Source organism: Onychomys torridus, chromosome 9 (genome assembly GCF_903995425.1).
Source record: "Onychomys torridus chromosome 9, mOncTor1.1, whole genome shotgun sequence".
In the NCBI taxonomy this organism is placed as follows: domain Eukaryota; kingdom Metazoa; phylum Chordata; class Mammalia; order Rodentia; family Cricetidae; genus Onychomys; species Onychomys torridus.
Genome location: NC_050451.1, coordinates 63,900,327 through 63,919,064, shown reverse-complemented (window position 1 = coordinate 63,919,064; position 18,738 = coordinate 63,900,327). Strand labels below are relative to the sequence as shown.

The 18,738-nt window shown below is 45.6% G+C and overlaps 1 protein-coding gene across 1 annotated transcript in view; it reads right to left on the bottom strand.

Moving 5' to 3' along the window:
- The window catches only part of Erich6b (glutamate rich 6B), a 50,994-nt gene that overhangs the window by 14,566 nt on the left and 17,690 nt on the right, over positions 1 to 18,738 (bottom strand). The window contains exons 4-7 of the mRNA XM_036198528.1: positions 17,029 to 17,077; positions 14,747 to 14,916; positions 5,945 to 6,022; positions 2,287 to 2,369 (exon numbers count right to left, since the gene is read on the bottom strand). Of these exons, the coding sequence (XP_036054421.1) occupies positions 2,287 to 2,369; positions 5,945 to 6,022; positions 14,747 to 14,916; positions 17,029 to 17,077 (380 nt within the window). The remainder of the gene's footprint in view (positions 1 to 2,286; positions 2,370 to 5,944; positions 6,023 to 14,746; positions 14,917 to 17,028; positions 17,078 to 18,738) is intronic.

Below are 18,738 nucleotides of genomic sequence, written 5' to 3'. Positions count from 1 at the left end.
AACCTCATGTGATGTGTATGTGTAATGTAGTCTCATGATTACATCTCAGTCTCACGGGCACAGATATCTGTGGATTGTCAGGGAGATGACTTCTCATTAATCTGTATAATTTTGATAAATAGAAAATATACTAGGATATACTTCATAACTAGATCTGTTATTCCACAAAGACTGTAAGACACTTAGGCCCTGTTTTTTTTTTTTATCACTAGCTCAGACTGGCATTAAAACAACAACCACAACAACAACTTCTTCTCAGTTCTAAGACAAGCCACATACAATTAATTGATTCAAAACCTCAAGAGCAAATTCAAACTAGACTGAACGTCTTTGTAAATGGATCGTAAGTTACAACTTTACAGATATTCACAACGACAAAGTTGCAGATGTCTAATCAAGGTTATAAGCACATAGCAACCTAAAATACTATACTAGTCTCTCTAGCCAGGCCTAGCTAATAACACAGACCAGTGACCACTCCTTACTTAATTCCTTAACAATTAACACTCTGCACAAACTTTTAATTTTAGTTTATGATATAAAACTTAAGGTTCAACTAACTAATTGTTTACTGTTTAGGTCCCAAATAACAATTAATCAATTAGTCAAGTCCAGTGAGAAATAGCTTTATGTCTAGCTAAACTGTGAAAAAAGTTTCACAATTAGCCATGGCTACAGAGGATGGTCTGGCCTCACAGCTTTAAATAAAGGGTTACAAGCTCCCTTCCTTGTGATCTAGTCTTACAAACAGGATAAGAGAATATATTTTTAGGTTTGGGGCACTTTCAATGCCAGTCCCTGGGAAAGTGCTGAGCACCATGGCCCTACCTGTGTGTTGTTATGGAAAATGGCTCTGCTCCTTATCATTTACTCAAGGAATGTGCTGTGACCCTGAGATGTAGCTTTTGTAACTTTTCTTTCTACTGCCTCAAGCCTCCTATAAAATGTGTATATAGCTGTGTAGAACAAAGAAAATTGGTAGAATTAGAGCTGAAAAAAAAAAGCTAGAGAATTAGAACTAAAGAGAATAAAGTGAAATTCCTTCAGTTCGTGTCTGAGTCTGATTCCCTCAGACAGATAAAACTTACTCCTAAAGACCCTCAGATAAAAGTTTCCTAAAGTCCCACTACTTTGAAAGGCATTCTTTCTGCAACCCTAGGTGCAGCCTTGAGAGCTGTTCTCTCAGGCTGCAGCAATACACAACTGTCATTATCTTCTGAGTCAAGGATGCAGATTCTCTCTCTCTCTCTCACACACACACACACACACACACACACACACACCACACACACACACACCACACACACACACACACACACACACACACACACACACACACACGTGTGCATGTATTATATACTGCATATACCAGTAAAGTACCCAATGATAGGGATAGGATACCAGTTAAGTAAAGGTTTAACGTATGTAATGAAGCCAGGTGGTGGTGGCACACGCCCTGTAATCCCAGCACTCAGGAGGCAGAGGCAGGCGGATCTCTGTGAATTCAAGGCCAGCCTGGTCTACAGAGTGAGTTCCAGGACAGCCAGGGCTACACAGAGAAACCCTGTCTTGAAAAGCCAAAACAATAACAAAGAATATATAATGAAATACAGATTTCCAAAATATATTACCAAGGGAAAAGTGAGAAATGGACAGAATGTATATTTTTGTCTCATGAGTGGCTACTTGTTCTGTTGTACTAAGTATAGTTAATATGTATTAAATTTTCCAGGCGTGTCCATAAAGTACATTATATAATAGCTAATTTTGGGAGGTAAAGAGGAGAGTTGAAAATTTTATTTTATAGCCTTTTTACCATTTCAATATTTAAAAATCATGTGCATAGCCGGGTGGTGGTGCATGCCTTTAATCCCAGCACTCGGAAGGCAGAGCCAGGCGGATCTCTGTGAGTTTGAGGCCAGCCTGGTCTACAGAACGAGATCCAGGAAAGGTGCAAAACTACACAAAGAAACCCTGTCTCGAAAAACAAAACAAAACAAAACAAAAAAAAAAATCATGTGTACAAGGTAACTTCAATATTCAAAAATCTAGGTTGAATCAGACTACTGAAGGCAATAAACAGTAAGTCTGGTTGTGTTTCATGTCCTCTAGTGGCAAAGCCCTGGGATGTTGAGGTACTTGTGATGAGAGCTCCCTGCTCAGCCTGCTTGCCCAAGAAATGCTCTGGAAGGCAGCAAAATGGGGCCTGTTATCCCTGAGTCCCATGTAGCTACATGAAAGCTGTGTCTCCTTCAGGTAGGGGATTGTAGCTCTTCACCCACTTACATCATAGACTTCATCTTCCTGCTTGTCAAAAGGCTCATTTAGTATAGTGTCCCAAAAGGACCCTTGAGAGAAGCTCTCCGAGGCTTTCAGTTTGGGGAGGAACGTCGAAAGGAAGTACATTTGGAGGGAAAACCAAAGCAGAGAGAAAAGAGAGAGAGAGAGAGAGAGAGAGAGAGAGAGAGAGAGAGAGAGAGAGAATAGATTTATTATTTTACCCTCATCACTTCAACAAGAAAACCATAGGCATCACCAAGGATGCAAATTCATCAAATTATGTAAGATTCAACATGGGGGTAATAATAAAATAGGCACATGGGGGTAATAATAAAATATACATCGAATAAATAATTTCAGTGGCTGACTTAAGGGAGCTGCTGTGGTCCTGATGTCTGGTGAACGACAGCTTGATAGAGTAATGCTTGAATGAAGTAGATGGAGAGCAGGCAGATGGCTAGATACTGGGTGGTACTACCACCTCCCCCCCCCCCCATGCCCCCCCCCCACCACTTCTGCCCAGTCATGAGACTGGAGAGACAGGTACACACATGTTGACAAACTGCAAAAGCAAGGGATACCTGGTGAGGAGCATTAAGAAGGTGACTGGGGAGCCAGCAGAGGAGATGGAAGATGGGCTAGCAGCAGAGGTCCTTGCGGATTGTCAAGGGGGACTTCATATTCTCGAGGGAGATTTAGTCTGAATGTGGCTTTATGTCAGAAGTTCTAAGAACTGCATCTATCTCTTACTAGTACTCTCAAATTTGCTGATGCCTAGACTTGCCTAGGGCTCCCCATTGCTAATCAAGTTAGGAGAGGGTTTCCCCAGGCCAGAAAGGTCAAGAGCATCTACCAGAAATAGTGCACACTTTTGCATTTCAGGGTCAGCCCTAACCTGGAGGCTTGGGAAATGGAGAAGAGGGTTTCAAGCCTTCAGGGTGACGGGGATGCAACCTGAATTGTGGAATTGATAATTATAACTCTGGTCTCTCTCTCCCCGACTCCTGGGAAGGTGTGGCCCCCAAGGAAGGGCTTGGAAGAAGTGGCTCTAGCTGGCTACTGGGTCCCTAGGGAAATGACAGTGACTTGTCGCCTCAGCTTCAGGATGATACAGGTCCTTTAAGCTAGGACATCCAGAGAGCCTGGGAAACCCAGTAGGGAGGCACAGGGATGGCTCAGTTCATTTAATTCTGTCCCCTTATTATGCATTTGGGGTCCAGAGCAGGGGTATTCCTTGTGGTCCCCACGTGTTAATTTTGGGTTCAGTAGAGAAAGCCTCTACTCCTTCATACTCCTGACAGGGTGCCTGACTAGGCTCCTTCTGTCTGCAAATCTCATCGACATATCCGTGCTTTGTTCTAGACAAGCTTGTGGTAGCTGAGAATTCACAGGCAGCCATTTCCCCCATTACTCTTACAGGGGCACACATGCCACCATCACCGGGGGTGCTAAAAACATGTATGTTCCTACAGCAGTTTTGAAAGGCCATTTGGGAACACCCAATAAAAACCCATCAGGGTTCAAGCAAGCACTCAGGAGTTCCTTGTGGCTAGCTTCAGAGAAGAGGAGTGAGTGGATGTGCACAACAGGAGCCCAAGAGACCGCAAGGCAGGTGGCAAGGGTAAGACGCTCCGTGTGATGATGCCACTGACTCCTGCGTCCACCAGACATGGAGTCCGAGCCCGGCTGGGGCCTGACAGCTCAGCAAAACCTCATCACCAGTGACTCCTTATTTTAACAGGCTTTACAGAATAATCCAGAGTTAACTGAAGGGAGAGAGTAAGTAGTGGTTCCTGCAAGAAGGAGGTGAGCTTGGCAGCCCTGAATGCTAAGCAGTGGTGCAGCCGGGCTGGGTTCAGTGTGATTATCAAGCTTATTAACATCACTGGGCTCCGTCCACGTGTCCCCGGAACACCGTCAACAGCAGTGGCGGAGCTGTGACTGGACTGAATAACAGAATCTTTATTTCTAGTTAATGGTTCCTTTGGGGGTTTCCTGTGGCCTCTGCTTCCACAGATTCTGATGAGAGTATTATCTGTTCCACGGAGGGTGGGGAGAGGGGTGTACCAGGCCAGGAGCAAGAGGTGGCCCTGTCTCATGAAACCTGTGCCATTTGCGATGTCACTCGCCCCTCAGACAGCCTAGCCCTTCGCCTGTACCCTGAGGACAAAAATGCTCCTCTTTAGGGTGGCTCGGAGACCAGGGCTGACGTAGCCCGATGCCCGATCACGCACAGTTCCCCATAGCTCGTTTTCCCTCTCATCTGATTAAGAACAAATTTTGATTCCACCTTGTCTTGGTGCCTCTCTGCCAAGGCTCTTCTTGATAGAACTGCACACTTGAACTTGTGATGTTTGCTCCATGTACATTTCCCACACAGAGTGGGAGCGATGATCCCCATATTCCAATGACAGGAACCTTTGCTTGGCCAAAGTTTACTCACCTCCTGAACTGTCTCCTTGGCCCGTCTGTTCATGTCTTTCTGAAACCTGGTTGTAGCAAACGCCTTCCTGAGTCCGTTTAGTGGGAGCACTACATCCCGAGACCCGAGCATCTCAGCCCCAGGCCTGGTTCTTCACTGGTTCAGAAAATCTACCAAGCTAACTGTTTGATCACTCTGGCTGGCTTTCAGTGAGAACCTGCTCCCCCGATGCCTCCTTCACAGGCATTTCTATCCATTCACCTCCGCCTGCTCTTTGGATGTGAATCCCTCTTGTCAAGGCTGTGTTCGCAAAGGAGCCCTATCTTGCTTTCCCATCACAAAATCCCACTGCCAAGGTCGTTCCTGCATCTCCTGATCTTACTGCACTGGTCCCTAGTAAGGTCCTTCTATAAGTTCCCCCCTGTACTTTGGAATATGGAGACGTATTTCTAGCCCTTTCCTACATGGGTCATTCTGCTTTCCTGTGCAGACTCTTATTTTCTGCTTTATTCTCCTGCAGGAGGTTTGGGGGCTGTGTGCCAGCATGTCCCCAGGTTTCCCTCCAGGACTTGATATATATAAGCTGCATTAGCAAGGGAGCAATCACCTGGGGCACCTCCCCAGCCCACAGCACTCCGCAGGAATTTCTCAATGATAGGTTAAGTCGGACGCTCACTGCAGTCTGCCTTTCTCTGTTTCACTGGCCTCAAATGTCAAAAAGAATAGGAGAAATGGTTACTGCCACGTATGTGGACTTCTTAATCCCCGGGGGAAATGATTTTAAAATCACCTCTTAAGTTGAGGGGTAAGAGGAGGTGATGGAGGGTGAGATCACTCAGGCAGAGAGAAGCTCGGTCCACAGCAGTCTGGGGTCTGTAGTGACACTCAGTAAGCATCGGTCCCTTCCCCTTGTTCCTGTTTCTTCTTTCTTGTGACAGTTTGCCCATTTCAATATCCTGCTCACCGGACAGGAAAATGCCATTGGATGAGCTATGTCTGATGACCATTATCAGAGATGCTGCTGTTTCTTTTCCATGGAAAACCTCCATGGCCCTGCCTCTGATTTGGTGTCTTTCCTTGGTGCTACATTCTAGAAATGATCCCTTGGCCATGGACCGTCAGTGAGGATGCCTGGTTGAGGGAGCATTCTCCTCAGCAGGGGCAGGCTACTTTTGCACTTCTTACCTTCTTGGGGCTGGGTTAGTAACTTCTATGGTCATCTAAAGTCATCACGAGCATTACCTTCCAAGTCAGATTTCTTATGTGTTAACATGGAGGAGTCATCTTGATCTAGTGTTGTTTTTGATTTTAAGGGCACACCTGTGAAAAGATGAAAGAGAGAGGCTGGTCTGACTTGGGGCTTGGGCTTTGCAATGGGTCCATGTTGCACACATGGAGCCTGCACATTGGGACACTTGGAACCCGAGGCCTGAATGAGGGAGGGGAAGGGTGGAGGCTTCAGGGTATGGCTGCCTTGACTCCTTTGGTGACTTTCTGCAAGACTGTGGGAAATCAGTAGTCTCCCCTGGCTATCCCTGGGCTAGCAGGGCTGGAGGTCGGGGAGGCCTCAGAAGTTCAGATCCTGTTGTAAGAACCAGAGAGCCAGGTGCCTCCAGGGGTATGCACAGTGGGGCACTCTTGTCACCAAAGCAAGGACACCTCTCTGCATTTTTTTTTTTTTTTGTGCCAAGAGCTCCCCAGGAGACACATAATGGGACACATTATGGGAAACAGCCAGCGGGCAGATCTGCTGAGCTTGCAGTTCTTTAGTGTTTTCCTTAGACCTCACACACGCCGTGGTCGCTCTGGTTTGTGTCTTCTGAAGCTTTTCCATTTCTGCTTTTTGGGGTTTGTGCTACTATCTATTCTTCCTATTCCTAAACAGGTATGCACCCAAGTGCACACACTCTCTCTTACACACACACACACACACACACACACACACACACACACTCTTACACACACACACACACACACACTCCCTCTTAACTGCACATATACACAAAACACACTCTCTCACACAGTCTCTCTCTCTTTCACACACACACACACACACACACACACACACACACACACTCCTTACCCACACATATATACATTTTCTCCCCCCCCCATACATACACATGATCTCTCTCAAACACACACTTTTTCTCTCACATACACACACACTCACACCATGCATTCCATTCTTGTGGCAGAAGAGGAACAGGCCCATGAGGAAAAGAAAGCACACTGCTCCACCATTTACAGGAGGGTTAGTCTGTGTCAGGCTCTCAGGGCTCGGAAGAGAGACCCAGACATGTGCACTGTCAGCACCTACCATTTTTCAGCATGAGCCCCAGCACCCCTGTAAGTAAAGGATACTGATCTCAGAAAGCACATCTGCCTTGGTTAAGGTCACGAATGCTTTGGTAAAACACCAGAACCAAAAGCAACTTGGGGAGGAAAGGTTTTATTTGGCCTACACTTTGACATGGTAATCCATCACTGAAGGAAGTCAGGACAGGAACTCAAACCAGGCAGGAACCAGGAGGCAGGAGCTGACGCAGAGTCCAGGCAGGGGAGCTGCTTCTTGGTTTGCTCCTCATGGCTTCCTCAGCCAGCTTTCTTATAGAACTCAGGACCACCAGTGCAGGGATGGAATCACCTACAATGGGCTGGGCCCTCCCCTATTGATCACTAATAGAGAAAATGCTCTACAGGCTGGCTGGCCTACAGCCTGATCTTATGGAGGCCTTTTCTCAACTGAGGTTCCCATTTCTCAAATGACTCTAGCCTTTGCCAAGTTGATATAAAGTTAGCCAGCACAGCATTCTGTCACAGAATTGCCTTGATTGGTGGGGGGGGGGGTGGGGATCTTTCCTCTGCCTTGAGCAGGTCTGTCCCGGCTCCACAGGGCAGGTGGGAAAGAGGCAGCTTGTAGCTTTGTGCACTCCCAACCACTTGACAGCAACCACCATCTTCCAGACTGAGTACCCTGCTTTACTTCAACAGTTCTTGGGATTATGGTGTCCAGGTTCCCCTAACCCCAGCTGTCCTCTGTGCCCCAGCCAATATACTTCTTTCCCTGTAGAATATAGCATTCCTCCAAAGTGAGCACACTACCCCCAGGCTGGGCCTCTAGCTACTCTTGGTTATGGTAACTGTTCTCATCCCATTTACTCACTGGGACATGCTGAATGAGAGGTCTGACAGTACACAGCCTCCCTTCCGCCTGTACTTCCCTAGCTTGTTGTTTGGGGGATTTAACAGAGCAGGATCTGATATGAATGACCAGGTTTTTTTAGTCAAAATCTAGACTCTGATTATATTACCAAATACAGCTCACCCACAAATAGGAATATTCCTTCCATATTTGTAAAGGCTGCCCTGGGAAGAGCCCCATGGCTTTCCACTAAAGACCAACCAAGTTGAGCTAGTCAACAGTTCTCTGGGGGCTGTTCTGTTAAGACTTCATCATCTCACCTCAGCATCCACCTCAGATTACTGTCTTGTCCCCAAACACTGAGAAGCCTTTGGGCGTTAAAGGCCTGGTGGGATTATTATACTTGCCAATGGCCATTGTGTCAAGAAATGACAACCAACACTAACTGACTGTCCCTGCTAGCTCCATACTGGTTTGTTGAGACCATTTTACTCTCAATATCTGTCCTAGATTGGCCATGAGCTCATCTCCCCAGTTTCTTAAAATTCCTTAGATCCCAGAAAGAGTCATTCTTATTCTCTCCGTATTTCGGGGCCATTGGGTCTAGATCGGAAGGTAGCAGTTACCATTCTCTTCTGACTTTTAAACAATTTTGGTTTCTGCTGTTTCTTAGGCAGTTTGCTGTGCTTTTTCTAATCCAAAGATGATTTTCTTCCCCAGTGAAGTAGATATGGAAGAGTGGATGTGGAGCTTGACTCTATGCCATTCACCAGCACTGAGGAGTGGGTCCAGGTCTATCACAACCTTCTTTGTGCTCTAGTTACATTTTAACAGAGCCCCTGGGGCTGGAGAGATGACTCAGTGGTTCACAGCACTTGTTGCTCTTGCAGAGGACATGGATTTGGTTTGCAGCACCCATATCTGGTGGTTCACAACTGCCTGAAAACTGTAGTTCTTCCAGGGTCCAATGCCTTCTTTTGGGTTGTGTGGGTACTGCACACACATGGTGCACATACAGACAAGCAGGTATAAATAAAAGAGCCCCTGTTTTTTGGTGGTTTTCCCCCCTACCTTTCTTTTTATTTATTCTTTGTGTCTTTCACATCATGCCTCCGGATCCCACCCATCTCCTCCACCCCATAATAAAAAAACAAAATAAAACTTAAGAAAAAAAAAAGGAAGAAGTGAAAAATCTTGTCATGGAAGCTGCACTGTGACACAGTGAGTCACACAATAAACCCCTTTATCCATACATTTTTACATGCAGGCATTCATCTCAAAGAATCATTGGTCTGGTACAAAGCTCCTGGTTCCTGCTACATCATTGACACTGGGCCCTCAGTGGGGTTCTTCTTGAACACCCCTGTGCTGCAGCAGGTCATAGATGGAATGGATATTGGGGCAGGCAAACACAAACCCTTGTTTTTTATTTTATCATCATTACTGTTGTTATTTGACAGGAATTCAGTTTTCCTGACCACATTCTTAAAGCTCAGAACAATTTATTTTTGTTTATTCATGCCTAGAAACACCAGTATATTTTTTAAACCTCTGCACATGACTCTTTGGAATCACAGACTAGGGACCAGGCATGTGACTTTGGTGGAGCACATCAGCATGCTCAGTTACTGGTTTTCCTTTCCAGCACTGAAAATAAAATCCAAGTCCATGTCCACCAAAGGACACACTGTGTGAACACACACTGGTTCACACTCTGGGAAGTTTTCCAATCTTGGCCACATATCTCTTGCCAGGTGGCTTACAGAATCACTCTCCTGTTTATCCACATTTTAAAACACAGTGCCTTTGCATGTACTTCTGTCTGTCTCTTTGGAGCAGGATGTGCTTTTTCACCTGGGCAACCTTATCTTGAATCATGAGGGGGGGGTTCAATAACATTCTCCAAAGGATTTAACAAGTATATAGCTGCCAGCTACATGCCAGGCGCTAAGTCTTGATTTCTCTGAGCACAGATGTAACGCTCAGTGTTAAGATTTCTGGTCTCTGTTGTTTATGACCTGCCATATGTCTAGATAGACAGTCTTTCGGGGCTGTAAACAGTCTTTCTGGTCCTCCCTTCTGGACCGTGAGGCACTTCCTGCTTTTTAGTATTCTTTCCATGTCAGACTTGCCATCCTCTGGGAGAACAAGTTTCAGGGATTTATCTGGGCAGTTTCGTGAGTTAAATCTGTGCCATACAGGATACTGTTTCTGACCTGTGTGTTCCAAACAATCTTATAATGAAGAGTTCCTCAGACACAAGATCCTTGGCCCCATGATATTATTCTGAACTGAATAAAGCCCCCCCCCCCCCCCCCCGGGTTCTCCACTGTTCATGTTGTTAAGTCTTCCAGGGACCATGTTAAGAATGCAGACTTCAGGTCATCTCAGGCAAGGGTTCAGATAAGGGCTGGATGTAAGTAAGCATCTTTGCTGGACCTCGTGTGGAGGACACTAGAGCCGTGCCCGGTCTCACCTCCACCCTCCCTGCTGGCCTTCAGTCCCAAGCTCTCGGCCCAGTGGTCAGTTGCCTTGTTTCTGCAACAAGTGGAAGGTGATTTCTCCCAAGAAAGCAGATCCTTATTTGTCCCGTCCTGTGTAGGAATCTTTTTTTTTTTTTCTTTTTGTTTTTTTGAGATAGGGTTTCTCTGCATAGTTTTGGTATCTGTCCTGGATCTCGTTCTGTAGACCAGGCTGACCTCAAACTCATAGAGATCTGCCTGGCTCTGTCTCCCAAGTGCTGGGATTAAAGGTGTGTGCCACCATGCCTTTAGTAGGAATCTTTAGTAAAGTATGCCATGGTGTTAGGGAGTCTTTCTCTCCTCACAGAGTGTCTTTCTGTGTGTCTCTCCTCCCCATTTCCTGACTCAAGTTTGTACTTCCCCACCATCCTGGCCCCGTGCTTCTGGTTCCTATGTGTCTCCCTCTCACATTGCCTTTGGAGAAGCTGAAGCCACAGCTCTTTCTCTAGGCTCCCTCTCTAGCTCATAGCCAGCCTGTGATGCCCCAGGTAGGTACCTTTAGGCTCTCTCTAGCTCGTAGCCAGCCTGTGATGCCCCTGGTGGGCATCTCTGTATCAACTGAGGCTTTGGTCCATGCATACACTCCAATGAAGCTGAGAATGGGAAGTAACTGAAAATCAGTTCACAGGATGATGTGGCAGGAGGCGCAATGGGCTTGCCTCTGGAAGCTGCCTCCATGGCTTAGCCTGGTCACGTGATCTTATTTCCCTGGCCTAAGAGACTTCCCCTAGAGAGGACAGCCTTCTTCAGCCAGCGTGGTTTTTTATGACATAAATATACTCCTGGTATTTGGCAGACACCAAACCCCGAGAGATGCCTAAATCTCCCCACCCTGTTCTTCTGCTTGCTCCATTCATTGGCCATACAATAATGTGCCTGTTACCATCAGAGATCCTCTGGAAAGATTATAATCCATAGGCAGAAGGGGAAAGAAAATGCTCCATGAATTTTCAGTAGCTGCTTATTCTCTCTTGTGTTTCAATCTCTGCTGTAATGACTCCCTGGAAAAGGGAGAGGCTTCCTCTTCCTAAGGTTTGCTGGGATGAACTGACGAGACACAAACTAAAAAGAGCTGATACACACATGTATGGTGCTTGGAGGCAACCACCAAGTGTTATCATTTTAGAAGCTTCTAAACTGCTTTATATGGTGGTGGGGGTGGGGTGAGGTGGAGTGGAGCAGCATTGGAAATATACACAGGTTTTATAAGAACAGTACATGATGGTTCAGGGTATCCTGTAGGCTTAGATAGTACACAGTGACCCGGGACAAAGTCCACTGGATATGCAGCACAGAGGAAGGACGGCAGGTGATTCTGTTTGAAATACCAAGTGGGACCAAAATGGAAGACAAGAGTGTGCAACAAAAGTCTGTTCAGGCCTGTCACCAGGTTGTAGTCCCTTCCCCTGAAGTAACTGAAAATGCAGAGGAAGTGTGAGAGGTAATTACTTTCCTCTGCAGTGGGTATGGACCTTTTCCAGTCCTTGTTGCTGCCTAGGATCCTTTGATTAAAACCAGGGCACCCTATGTGAGTCCACAGTCCACAGACTTGTTCATGATCCTCTCCCCAAGTAACTGTAGGAATCTGGGTGTGTCGTTATTGAGCTTGACTTGCAGGCTGCAAAATAGTCCACACCCGTGGCTCCTGATGTCATTAATATTTCACCAGTAGACATTGGCTATGGATTGCCCAATTCTTCATAAATGTTTACTCAGTATCTGATGGCTTTAAGAACTCAGTCTTGGGAAGATGCACAGCTGCAAATACGCCCACACAGATCAGAGTGCATGATGCTTATAGCCTGAATGTGGATTCATGAGTGGTATTTGTTAAGCATGGATACTAAAATGATTATGATGAAGGAGGCACAAAGGTCTTAGAGGGTCTTTTTCGTGTGTGTCCACAATGGTATGTGCCAGAGGCTGTGGGTGTATACAACAGGTGACAACTAATATTCAACAGGTTGGCCCACCAGATGAATAACACTCTGAAGGGAAGCCCCACTTGGCAAAGACCATGGGGATACTAACTGTAAATGACTGGTTGTTTCTGTCTATAATTTTTCACATGTGCCACTACATTTCTTACCTAAAAAACAGCTATGGTGTTTTCCCACTGCTTGTGTGTTATTATATATATATATAGCATATCTAAGAAAGTGCTTTCTTTGAGCATCATAAGTTTTATCTGAGGAACCAGAACCAAGTTATATATATATATATATATATATATATATATATATATATATATATATATATATCATTCCATCTACTGGACACACATATAGCTGTTGATGGTCAGGAAGATGATTTCTGCTTAAGCTGTATACTTTTGATGAATAGAAATAATAATAGGACAAAGATAGCCTTTCACACATTTAGCTGATTTTAGACTTTAGAGCAAATTCAAAACAGACTAGCTGCCCCTGCAGAGAATACACAAGGACAAATTCCCAAGTATTTGTTGAACCAAAGTCAGGCACAAAACAACTTTAGTAGACATAAGCTCCTTGCAGCAATTGACTCTCTGCATGTACTCCCTACCACTCAAGGTTCGGCAAACTAACTGTTTATTGTTTAAGTCCTGAATTTCAATGTCAATCTGTCCAAATTTTTGCTGTGGAGACAGAGATATGTTTGTAGGGCAGAGATGTGTGTGAAAGGGTGAGCAAGTGAGTGAGTGAGAGAGTGGGTGAGTGATGTAGAAGAGAAATGCAAGCTATGAGTGAAGAAATGTAGCAGGGTAGAGAGTTGAGGAAAGATGTATGGGTAGAAGAGAGAGGTTTTTTTTGTTTTTTTGTATTTTAAGACAGGGTGTCTCTGTGTAGCTTTGATGCCTGTCCTGGATCTTGCTCTGTAGCCCAGGCTGGCCTTGAACTCACAGAGATCCACCTGGCTCTGCCTCCTGAGCACTGGGATTAAAGGCGTGCGCCACTGCCACCCAGTGAAGAGAGAGTTTTGTAGATGAGATGTATAGCTGTGTAAAAAAGAGATGTAATTGTGTGTATAGATGTGTGGCTGTGTGGAGAATGTAACTGTGTGGAATGTAACTACGTGGAGACAGATTTTCAGAGAGGATTTTTCAAGATGAAGTAAAAGAGAAAGCTAACATCAGAAAGTGTGTGTGTGTTTCCTTATTTTCCCCCCAGATAGAAAAGTCTAGCCCTCACCACATTCATGGATTTTTTTTTTTTTTTTTGCATACCCTAGTGCTGCTGGAGGCTGGCCCTCCAGGTAGCAGTAGGTATGGTCAGACCCTGGGCCTTCCTACTTCCTTCCTACAAAGCTTCTTTATCTGATTCTGTCCCATATTCTTTCAACTTAGTGTTGACACTTGCTAGGCAGTTAGTAAGTCCCTTTAGAGTCTCGATTGTGCATATTTAGACAAAAGCTCAGTGTTCTCCTACAGATGTCACTAACTCTGCACAGTTCCAGTTCTGGGGGGCAGGGTTGGTCCGTGAGAATCCATGTGTGGACCAAATGAATCCCTTAAACCTGGGGAAACATGCCCATCATACAGGCTTGTGTGGGCCTGTCCTCTATGTCTTCACTGTTTCTGGAGTGGCTTCTAATTTTGTTTAGCCACCTTTGAGCCACAACATTTAGCAGGCAGAGGTTGGGGCAGGGAGGTGAGGTTACAGGGAATCCAATTTACTGCTGTCATGATTACAGATGGGAAGTAACAGTGAATCAGCCATGGGTCGATCCTACCAAGGTTGGACTTTCATGATTAACAGTGGTAAGAAATACTGTTCAGCTTTCCACCCCTAGGACCCAGAGGGAAGGGCCTTTGATCTTAACTGGGTAGAGAATTAAGACCATTGATGCCATCTCTGTCTGTGTATTTTATTGTATGATGGTTTAGTCTGTATTTGAGATGGAGTTAGCTTCAACTGCATGCCAAGACACAGTCCGAGGTAGCCTGAGTCCTGCTGACTAGTCTCCATATAATTATCTGGATATGGTCTATTGCCTCAAAGAACTAGTGCACAATGTGTAAAGGGAATGCCTTTGTCCAAGAGGGAAATGCTACTTATGCTCATATGGCAAAGGACAGAGTAGAGAAGGCAGTAAGGCAATACCTGTATCAGCTCTTTGAAGATACTTCCCAAGAGGGTCTGGGATGTGTGGTGGTGGGTAACAGGGCTGCCAGGGGAGTTCATTTCTTACCAAATATGTCTGGCTTGGCATCCTATCACCCAGAACTGTGTCTTGTCATAAGTACGGGAGACAGCACTCAAACCTCAGTAACGTGTACAACACACACACACACACACACACACACACACACACACACACACACACACACGGTCATTCCTCCAATCTCAGGCATAGGAACCCGGCTATGGTGTCCTGGTAGGATGTAGCTTCCCTTACCCAAATTGCTCTTGTAGGGCCATTCTGTCTGACTGCTCTGGTCTCTTAGGGTTATAGAGATTCCTGTCAAATTGTAGTAAGAAGATGTCATAAACTTCAGGTCATGTTCCGAGCTCGGTGGAGAGGCAGCCATGAGATTGATTCCTTGAACAGTACTGGGAGCTGGGGTCCTGTCAAAGGGGAGCAAAAGGATTGGTTAATTTCCATACAGAAGTCAGGTTAGGATCTCAGATGTATGGCACTGTGGGGTTGAGGAGACAGTGGCTACTCTTCCTCTCCCATAGACTGCCACCAGTCCCAGGTGGCAGAGGCCAGAAGACTAGGAGGCACTAGCTTAGGGATCACAGAGAATAGACCTGTGCGCCCCTCCATGTAGCCAGGTGTGGTTTCACTAAAACCTGAAAGGATCTATGGATGCCTTCATCGACAGCAGAATATTCTAGAACATTCCCCAACAGTCCCGGTTCAGAACCCTGCTTATTATCTCTAGAGGCTCCTCCTGCCTCACAGTTGCTTTAGGAGTGGAAAACCACAGAAGTACATGTCATAACATGACAAAAGACAAGGAGAGCATGCCAGACAAGCAGTTTAAAATCAAGCATGGAGGTGTGCCCCTGTAGGTGACTCACTACTGTCTGAAGAGTTGTAGATGTAGATGGTGGGGTGTTGGGGTGAAGGTGTGGGCTCCCTGCAGCTGAGGACCAAGAAGGACAATTCCAATGTACTATGTCCTTTTTCAGGAATATCTGGATTTTCACTGGGTCCAGATTGAAATTTAAAGGAATGAAAGGGAGTGTCCACCATAAAATTATTTAATATCCATAGGCTGACAGAGACAAGCCAAAAGAAACAGATCTGAGAGATATTTGGATGGTGACTATGTCTGGTAAGAAACTGTAGGGTACTTCTCTGAGGGACTTAGGCCAAATGACATACAGATACCCAAGCATCCCTCCAGGACTCTCTGGTCCTCAGAGTTTTCTGTAGGACCCCAGGGAATTGAACATGTTCTCAATGAAATACAGGTAAAGATAGGATGGGGTTGTACTTTTGGAATTTAGATGACCTGGGGTGATGACTCATGTTCTAGGCCTGCTGAGTGTCTACCTAGTGATCCATGAGGAGGAGAATGAAGAAGACTCTTCATACTTGAGAAGCCTATCCTGCATGTGGAGTACCTCCCTTGGGCTAATGCTCCTCTCCTCTCTCTATACCTGTCAGGGGGAAATGCTTCCTCCCAGGTGAAGACCTAGCTGCCAGGAGACAAGGCAGCTGCTTTGCAGCGCCTAGCTGGCTGCCTGGAGCTGTGAGACAGACTTGACAGGCTGTCTGTCTGTCCCCTTTGCAGCCAATCCCCTAATCAAGTGAAGGAGTAGCTGAAGAGAAGGTGTCTTTGACAAGCCATTCCCGTGTGTGTATGTGTGTGTGTGTGTGTGTGTGTGTGTGTGTGTGTGTGTGTGTGTGTGTTGTGTCCCATCAGATCCACCCTGCCTAGCCCCTAGAGGTGTGGAATATAGACCAGAGTGGTCAGTGCAGAGCAGAACTGGGGGGCTGTCTTGCCTGGATCAGCCTGCTGCTCTGAGCTAAACCCGTGGTAAAGCAGGGATTTCACCCTAACTTCTTACCCCCGCCCCCAAATGGCCTTGTGAGTTTTCTAGATCTCATGTCCATTCATCTCATCAGTGGAGAAAGGTGATGACCCATCCTGGCCTCTGCAAGGACACTTGTATGGGGGGGATCGTAGGGTACATGACAATAGACAAGGATAGCATGCTTTCTGTAGAGCTGGATACATAGGAGAATGTGCTTATTCCATGGGCATGTTTATTTTATTCATCGCAGGCATGCCAGTCCCTGGTGCAGTATTTTAGTCACGATTCACTGTAAGTCTAGGGAATATGCTCAAGCTGATTCTTCCCCTGTGTAGATTACAACTTCTCCTTGGCCATCCACTCTTCTATCTAGGGAGAGCATTGCCTACCCGCCTTTTGCTGACTGTCTCTAGTTACTGCCTGTCCCTGGTTAGTACCTGTCCCCGATCTAGACTTTGACCAAACTCAGAAGGCCCTGTCCTTTCATTGCTGGACATCCTGAGCACTCAGACACTTGACCTTGGAGCCCGCCCCTGTGAGTGGCAGCACAGCACAAGTAGGTGCTATGGAGACTTCCAGGAGCTCCTTATTCAATGCCCTTCCTCAGGGACCTGCTCCCTAAGACCTTTACCACCCCTCCCCATCTTTGAAAAGGTGAGTTTCACCTGGCTTATCCCAAAAGATTATTACCTTGCTTTAAGTTTGGACTTGCCTGCTGCTTTGCCAACTGCCTTGAGTTCTATTGGGTGGGGGGAAGAACAGAAAGGCATTATCAATCCCTAGGGAACATTTTTCTTTACAATAAACCTATCTTGTTAAGTCCCTGATGGTGAGGATGACAGGATCTCACCTCGGTGTTCTCTCTCTCAATGGTCCCCTTTAACATTAGGAGGTCTTCCACTGGAGAGAACTCAAGCAGACAAGAATCCAGGTCTCCTCTACTAATCTTAGGTGCTCACAGTGCCCCTCTGCCACAGGATGAAAGAACGCAGCAAGGTGTCAGGTGGAGCAGGGGTCATGGATTTTTAAGATAATAAAGTTGTTTTTTGTTCTTTTTTAAAATTTTTTCTTTTTGGATCCAGGGTCTCTCTACATAGCCCTGGCTGTCCTGCAACTCACTATGTAGACCAGACTCAAACTCACAGAGATCCATCCACCTGCCTCTTCCTCCAGAGTGCTGGGATTCAAGGCATGCACCTTAATTTTAACCATTGGGGTGGTCACTTAACAATCTGATTGTCTGTAGTGACATGACATCAAGAGCTTCAAGCACAGTTGCCATCCACTTCAGGGGCAGTGCTGACATTCACTTGTCTCCCATGCTCTTCTTCAGTGCCTCATGATCTCTTGGCCTTTGGTTACGCCCTTTTCACAGAGCAGGAAAATGTGGTCCCTCACAAGTTGGTGGCAGAGGAATAATATACAATAAGATTGTGAATAACTTTCACATTGTCTCAAAACACTGTGTGTCTGGTGCATCCTGTAAGGTAGTTTATTACTATTCCTCAAGAGAAGATACCAAGACAAGGGACTAAGGGACTTGTCCAAGTTCAGGCAACTCATAAGTGGGACAGAGCTGGCATTCAGGCCCGAGAAGTCAGGCCACTAAGAAAGAAATGGCAGTCACACTGCCTGATCCTGTGGCAGACATTACTAGCTGATAACAGCACCCTTTCCTGCTGTTCCCAGACGGGCCCCTCAATCCTCTTGGAGTTAATGATTCACCTCTAACTACTAGTGACCTATTAGAATGAGGGATGGTAGTTCACTTGTTTTTCTTTTTATAAATACCAATTAACTTATTAAAAATAAGTATATGTGCATGTGTACATGTTTTTGTGTGTCCGCACACGTGTATGTATGCATGTGTCTTTATAAAATAAATCTGATTGGTTGATTCAATTTGCTGCATGTCTGCTATGGGTCAGGATAACATTCTTGTTCAATACCATGTCCCACAATAGTTATATCTTAAAGATATTTGAAGAATATTCTACATTAAAAACCTTGATATACATTCTTTTAAAAAACTAAGAATTCTCTTTTCAACCCTCTCATAAGCTGTTTTGCATAATCTAGTGTGGTATGGGGTTGGCATAGCCCGAGGACTCCTCCCTGTGCCTGTAAAGTTGTCCTCACGCTCCCCTGCTGGGTTTTCAGTACTTTTCCAATTTTTGCTAGCAGGTCATTTATTTTCAAAGCCTGTGCTTTATACACAGTTCCATTTGCTTGACAGCATTGTATTTGTCCCGCTCTAGTGGGTAATATATTTACAAAGATCCAGCACACAGAGGGGACACGTTAAGAATGCTTGATCCACACTGTGCAGAAGAAAAGCACAAGTTGCTATTTTTCAGTATTAACATTACACTTGGTATTTGGACAGCAGGGATATTAGAT